Consider the following 7,948-nt stretch of genomic DNA (forward strand, 5'->3'; position numbering starts at 1 on the left):
GTGTTACTTACGTTGATTTTGTAGAATTAAAAAAAAAAAGATATTTTGAATAAAGAGAGATGAAAACCGCCTACACACACAATATATATATATATATATATATATATATATATATATATATATATATTTTTTTTTTTTTCTAGTTTCTATGAACGTGCGTTGCACGTTGATGATAGCATCTAATGATTTAGGCAATTATGTATATAAAAGAGTGTGCAATTTAATAAATGAGAGAATTATATACAATCCAACAATCATTCAATGCCGGAAAATATCATTACATTAGTATAAGTTATGAATTCAAACTGATTGGACAACATCATCTAAACGTGCACAAATATTCGATTTAGTCATGTTAGTTAAATAATAAATAATATAATTATATACTTATAGCATAGAAATATGTATTGTGATGATTTTTTACCTAAGACTTCTTGGTAGACGATGTTCTTTGTGTATGTTCCCTTCCGACGCTTTGGTTGTTCCGTCATGACCAGAACTTTTGTTGTGGATAATGATATTCCTCTTGAAAGTGCAACATATAGCTGTCCGTGCGAGAAAATATGTTGCGGCAGATACAATCCAACATTTGAAACTGTTTGCCCTTGTGCTTTATTTATTGTCATTGCAAAACACAAGCGTACTGAAAATTGCTTTCGGATAAATTTAAAAGGATACCCTTCATTTTCTGGAGGCGAAAGTTGAATTATGGGGATGAACACATGTTTGGAAGTACATTGACCCATCATGATTTTTGCATGTATGACGTTGTTGTCAAAACCTCTACATACCATCCTTGTACCATTGCATAAGCCATTTGATGGATCTAAGTTTCTTAGTAACATGATGTGTATATTTTTCTTCAAAATCAACCTGTATACAATAGGAGATCAATTTTAAATTAATAAGGATATCTTCAAAAACAAAAAGTTGATAAAGAAAGAGTAAAAGGAACATATTTTCAGGTCTCACTTCAATTTGTTTTTAAAAACTTACAATTAACTTTGAGAAGTTACGAAGTTTTGTTAACTTCTTTCTGCAGCACCACACTTTAAAACTAATATTCATTAAAGAGTTTACATGAATGAAGAAAGAAAATCCAATACTTATATGCCTAATTGCCTTTCTTTGTGTGTATATGCGTACCCTAAGTTTTAACTATCACTTAAAATTAAAGTGATGATATAGCTGGCCAAGAAAATGAAATTGAAATGGCTATTTTCCAGATATAAACCAGACGCGGTGTTGTGACCTGGTTTTTTGCAGACCAAAATTTCACCAAAAATTGCAAAGGGTGTTATGTGGTTTCAACTTGACTAATATGCCCCTTCTTCTATTTATTTATTTAAATCTCCTAATTTTTTTTTTCAATTAAACAAACAACACTCAGCTGATACAGATATCATAGAATAATTTAACCTAATGGTATTAGAATTTTTTATGCTAGTAGCTAGAAAATTTCGAGAACTTCAAGTACACTTTATTTGTGTTTCACTGACTTAGAAACTTATATGTAATTTCGCTTTTTTCCATTAATGTACTTAATAATTACTTTGTTAGTTACATGTAGTTTGTATTGTATTTTTTCTAATTTTTGCAAACGTAGTTTGCATTCTGATCAATGTAACGGCACAAGTAGGGACAGCAAAAAATAGTAGGAGGGAAATAATAGTTACGGATGAGAGGTAATGTATAATTACTTAAGCTATTTAATATTTATTTTATGTAACTAACAATAGATAGAATGTTAATTTAAAATAATGAACTGCACAACGAACCCGTGTGGTGGAAGATCATTTGGTGTTAAAGTATTTAAGTATTCTTCCTGATAGTAGTTGTTGGTATCATCTTCTGCTGAGTCAAAACTGATAAATGTTTTGCTTTCACCGGAAAAATTAACAATCAACATCTCATTTAGTTGATCAATATATTCATTTCTGCTCGCTAAGATAGTTCTTTCTGTCATATACTTTGCACAACTTCCATTTTCATTTAATGATGGATATATTTCGCTTATTAAACGATCCTCACCACTGATATTACCATTGGACTTGATAACCAGTTGTTCTAGCAGAAGGACCAAATCATCTTTTATTGTATGCTCTTCGCCATTGCCGACGCGAAGCAAAAAATCACTAAATGCTGGATCTGTCCTTGCTCTCATATTTCTTGTTAGTTGAATCTTTTCCATTTTAGGTCATAAGTACGATCTAACTGAGCTAGCATTTACAGTCTCAGCTCTTGTTGATTTTGGAACTACTGGTAGTACTTGACGAAAATCACCTCCAAAAACCATTACTTTTCCACCAAACGGTTCATCTACATCCATTATATCTCGAAAGCTCCTATCAACTGTTTCGATAGTTTGACGCCTTGTCATAGGCGCTTCATCCCATGCTATCAACTTTGCTTTTCGTATCAATTTAGCTCCACCACTTTGCTTCGACATATTTGTGTGTTTGAAAGGGTATGTCGAATCTAGAGTGAGCGGTATGACCCCCTGGTAAAATTATTGCTGCTACGCCACTTGTTGCTGTTGCTAATGCTATCATACCTCTTGATCTGACATTTGCAAGTAATGTACGATAAAGGAATGTTTTTCCGGTTCCTCCTGGGCCATCCACAAAGAACAAACCCGCTCTATCAGAATCGACTATTCGCAATATAATCTTGAAAGCTTGCTCTTGTTCAGGATTTAGCTTTGATTGTGCATTAATATCTTCTTCAGATACTTGTATAGCCTTTTCTTCAATAATCTCTCTGCATTGTGTGGGGACATTTTCACTCTTGCTCATGCTTTGTAGGAAATAATTAATGCTCTTCAACGTGCATTGCAGTTGAGTATCAGACGAATTTTCATGTATTCTTCTAAAGTCCTCTGACATATCCTCGTAATATGTGTCCCACAGTTTTCTAACGTCAGCTGGATTACAATGTACCAATATAGTTGCAAACAAATTTCTAAGAACCGATGGCATTTTGAAGAGAATTGCCTCGCGTAAGCATTCAGAAATACTGTTATCTGATTCTAGTAACCCTCTTTCTTTTGCAGCTTCCTTGAATGTTTGACACTCTCTTTCATTAACCATGAGTAAGTCTTCAAATGAAAAGGTCCTTTGACATGATTCAGCAACAATCTCAAGTAGTACCTTTCACCTTCTCTAGGATTAGCTGCATTGTTCAAGAAAAAAGAAAATAGATGAAATTTCTAAAAAGATATAAAAAGTTTATTGAGTGAAATATTAATTTCGTTACCTGTAGCAATTCCACCAATTACCGATCTTTTCTGTCTTTTTGCCCATGTCCTTGATTGAGAGTTCCATACATAATACTCCGGGAATTCTTTGTATAGGTACACTCAGTGAGCATTGTTTTTTTGACATTGTCTGATGCTATAACAGTTTGCAAATTTTGCCTTTTCCAGTAGTACACTAAATAAAGATATAAAATTATAGGTCAGCATATCTTGTGTTAAAGTTATAAAACCAATAACGTGAGCACAACATATTTGAACACAATATATCTCATGTGACCGAAAAAGACATAAGAATTAAAAACTTGTATTTAACAGTGAATGTGGCAAATGCAATAACCTATACACAAATTTGAACCTTCGTCAAAGCAGGATATCATGGAATGCATTTTGTCACTCATTGCATATGAAAGAGACATTGAAAGTTGGGGGAAAAAAGTAGCAGCTTAGAAGGTAATAAAGAGAATTAAATAATCATGGTTATGAAAAGAAAAATCCTGCATTGTAACTTAATATATTTGAAATCCTGAGACCCGACAAATCCTGTAGAAGATAGGGAACTAAAGAAAAATGAAGACAATAAAGGTTTGAAAGGGTCTTTCATGTTCTGCACTATCGAAAATGAAGACAAATGAAGACAGTAAATTGTTTCTGTTTTCATAATTTAATATGAATTTGATTTAAAAATTCATGGCAGAAGTATGCAACTGAGCATAGTATACTCAATGGAATATTGTTATTAAACTTCTATTAGAAACTTATATAACCTTCTTCAGGTCACTTCAATCTTAATTAGAAAGAATACTGTAACAAAGTTCACTTTAGATATAAAAATTATACCTGCTTGTTTATCTGGGAGATGTAGCTGAAGGTTAATGACCGGAGGTTGCATCTCATTGAGATTAAACTCATAAATTCTCCAAAGTGCTTCTGGCGGAGATACCCAACGCGCATCTTGGAAGTTTTTAATTTCATCAACTATTCTTTCCTCATCATCTGACTCAATATAAACAGCACACCTATCGTGACCTCTTTCAGACTATCATGCCTGTGTTTTAGCATAGAATTTAGAGGATTATTAGATGATTCATAACTATACTATAAGTAGTAATATTTTTATGAGGGAAAAAAATAATACCAATTTTGCAGCTCTATTGCTTTTTCAAATGTCGGGTTCATCAACACAATACTAATAGTAGTAGATATTACAAACTCCCCTGTTTAGAAAAGACAAAATAAATCTTAGTGCAAATTTAATTGGGAAATTAAAAAATAACTGTCTATATAAAATATTCTTGATATACGTACCCTGAAAAGTTGACTTTTTCACAACACAAAATGCTACGACAGGATGCTCATTTATCAATTCTCGTAGTATTTCACCATATTTTTCTGCTAGGTCACCCCACAAAGTCACAGTTTTACGATCAATCCTATTTGACAATTAGAATATGTATTAGTTATGTTGCATTAAATTAATATTTAATCTACTGTTAGTTACGTAAGATAAAAATTAAATAGCTTAAGTAATTATACGTTACCTTTCATCCGTAACTATTATTTCCCTTCTCTTATTTTTTCCGGTCACTACTTGTGCCTTTACATTGGTCAGAATGCAAACCACGTCTGCCAAAAAAACAAATACAAACTACATGTAAGTTATAAAGTAATTATTAAGTACATTAATGGAAAAAGAAAAATTACATGTAAGTTTCTAAGGTGGTGAAAAGGGAAGGTACGTACCAAATAATGAGCCGTCGGTGGATTTTGTTGTGGCATCGTCCAAAGAGAGACCATCTTTGGATTTTGTGGTGGTAATGGCTTCTTTTATAGAAGTGTTTGGTCCTTATTCCTAATGGATTCAGACAATAGAATAAGTTTTCAAATTATTAAATTTGTAATAGGAATGGATTGCAAAAGGTATTGGTATTAGTTCAGGATTCGGATAATATAATTAGGTGTTGTCAAATATTATAGGAATTTTTAAGTTTAATAACGTGTTCCAATGATAGGTTTAGTCTATTCATGTATATATGAGTTTTTAAGTTTAACGTGTTGTGTCTTATGTGGCTAATAGGATCTATGGCTAATAGAATTAAAGGGCAGACATTGGAATTCCGATTAAGGCCTTTCCTTGAGGTTATTATATTTAATATTTTAAGGCTATTTTGGTAATCCGATATTATATTCATGATTTTATTATTATATATATATATATATATATATATATATATATATATATATATATATATATATATATATATAGCTGCTAAAAAATCAGCTTCATCCAATTGAGGAAACAAAATTATCCACAAAGATGAATTCACCATTAAGACAATTGTGCAATTATCTACTAACATTAACCAAAACACGATGATGAAAAGACAATCATATATAAAATAATCATAATAAAACAAAATAAGCATACAATAAAATAGTAACAAGTCCATTAGATAAAGTTTCACGATCAATGAAAGTATATATGTTGAATTAATCTTCTTCACTTTCAACCTTCAATCAAGAATTTTTAAATACAACCAACATTCACTTAGAAACAGTTTTTAAAAGTTTGGTCAAACACTAATTTTTCAAATAAATTAGTCATACACAATCACTTTTGAGAAAAAACACTTCTAAAAATAAGCTGATTTTTGCAGCTTGCCAGACATGCTATTAGTTTCTTTGATTAATTGTAACATCTACCATGTTCTTCCATTTGAAGAGGGAGGAAAGAAAAAGAAATTGTCTCTTGCCGTAGTGAAGTTTTCGTTATGGCAGCATCATGTCTATCCGACAAAACAAAGTTGTCATTCTCAACGAACAAGAATTGAAGTGAACAAACTGAATGTCCATCGTGGGAAAGAAAAATCTTGGCTATTTGGCCTTTTCACTTTTCATCCCAAACAGTTCCCTTCTGTCCTCCCGTTGGGCCAACCTTGATCATATTCATTATCTTAATTTCTTGCTTTATGAAATGCGCAATGTAGTAAGTAATTTGAGGATGAAGTTATATATATAGAGATGGAAGGTGTTTCAACTTCAAATTAACTGATGAGTTATTTTAGAGCCCTTTCAACTTCAACGATTGGTATTGGTCTTTTAATCTACAAAAATAAGAATCTGACTTTTCGCTTAACTCAATCTTATCTAGCCAGCTTTTATAGTGCTATGCTATTGTAGGATGTTTACCCGAAAAATCGGATAACGTTAAATTTATGTATGATTCTAAGGATATGTAAATTCCTTTGATACAAAAGATAACAATACAGGTATTTTGACTATGAGAATAGGAATGATGAACAGAAAAATTGAATGAGGTGATATAAAACAAGCACAAAGAGATGTCTTAGTATATGAGAAAAAGATTTGTTTTTTGTATTCTATCTTGTGTCTATAGCTTACAAGGATACTTCCTTTTATAATAGAGGGTCATTGCTTTATCTATAATAAAATAATAAAATAATGCATTTAGTGGAGGACCCATGATGATTTGTCTCTTCCTTGATTTCTGCCAAGATTCTCCCCATAGTGTGGTTGCAACGGCTCTTGTCTGCGAGCTCGGTATTGGATCGAGCCCCCGGTCTTGGTTCGAGCTCGATTCTGCCTTGGGGTATCGATATTCGGGGTGAGTGTTGGTCAGTCTAGGCATCTTCGATAATCTGCGCCTTGCCTCGCAGTTCGATTTGGATACGAGCTCGATAATGATACCGGGCTTGTCATTGGTCGGTCTTATAGCTCGAAGCTCGATGCCCTTACTTCGGACCTCGACCGAGCTTGTCATGCAGATACGCTTTGATCGAAACATCATCGCCTCGACCAGTCCGTACGACTAAGTCAATCGGTTTTGACCATACACAGATAGTCCCCTCGTTTCTCGGAAAAGGATGTGGCGAGAAACGATATGATTTCTTAACAGCTCGATCAGATATATGCTGACGTTTACATCGGCCTCGACCATGACGTATGCGATAACTATCCCATCGGCTCGGTTTTACCGAGGTATTTAATGCGTGTCAGACGGTGGTCGGCCACCGCTAATATTGAACCATCATTGCTCCAATCTAATAATAGCCTTTCCTTCCACCATTCATCACTTTTACGTCTTCAATCCTCCAAATTCTCTTTATTATTCCTCTCTATTTCGTTGCATTAGAGCCATCCACACCAGAGTTTTTGATACCATCAATTTTTCACTTTCCTTTGCATTCCTTCTTCTCGTATCTATGGTGAAAACTTCGAAAACAGTACCTCAGAAGGAGAAAGCTTCTTCTTCACGACCGTCCGGCGATAAGACATCGGTGGAACCATCCATTCATGACTATGTTCCTGGCCCGTGCACTCTAAAGATCAATTTTAATGTAGAGAATCCTTCATCCGTTCCGGGTCGATGTGAGCATGTGTCGACGTATATGTGCTCTATAACGGAGGATCACCTCGAGGCCGCCAGAAAAGACTGTAACTGGGGTCCCGAGGTCGTGTTGCAAATTCCATCCCCGATGAGAGCGTCATCACTCATGTGGAGGGGTTTTTAAGTGTTTACACTTATCCCTTTACGTTGGGACCTGTCGACCCAGTGATTATTGATTTCTGCAAAAGGTACCAGGTCACCCTCGGTCAAATTCATCCCTCCTTTTGGCGTATAGTGATCTCACTTCGCTTCTTTTCTATCAAAGCCGGGGGGCTGAATTTTTCTTT

At 34.0% G+C, this 7,948-nt stretch overlaps 1 protein-coding gene across 1 annotated transcript; it reads right to left on the reverse strand.

Annotated features, from left to right (window-relative positions):
• Nucleotides 1–219: 219 nt before the first annotated feature.
• LOC138903544 (uncharacterized) lies at nucleotides 220–2,696 on the reverse strand. The gene is made up of 2 exons (XM_070191856.1): nucleotides 1,779–2,696; nucleotides 220–873 (listed from the first exon to the last, which is right to left on the reverse strand). The coding sequence occupies exons 1-2, from the start codon at nucleotides 2,189–2,191 to the stop codon at nucleotides 360–362; spliced, it is 927 nt and encodes a 308-aa protein (XP_070047957.1). The 5' UTR covers nucleotides 2,192–2,696; the 3' UTR covers nucleotides 220–359.
• Nucleotides 2,697–7,948: the final 5,252 nt, after the last annotated feature.

Source organism: Nicotiana tomentosiformis, chromosome 12 (assembly GCF_000390325.3).
Source record: "Nicotiana tomentosiformis chromosome 12, ASM39032v3, whole genome shotgun sequence".
NCBI lineage: Eukaryota > Viridiplantae > Streptophyta > Magnoliopsida > Solanales > Solanaceae > Nicotiana > Nicotiana tomentosiformis.

What these genes read in the sequence shown, in the direction of transcription:
- LOC138903544 (XM_070191856.1), bottom strand. Translation starts at nt 2,191, where the DNA reads ATGGAAAAGATTCAACTAACAAGAAATATGAGAGCAAGGACAGATCCA. An exon ending in AATGATCTTCCACCACACGG is followed by an intron (nt 874 to 1,778) that starts GTTCGTTGTGCA and finishes TATTGTATACAG; the next exon opens with GTTGATTTTGAAGAAAAATA.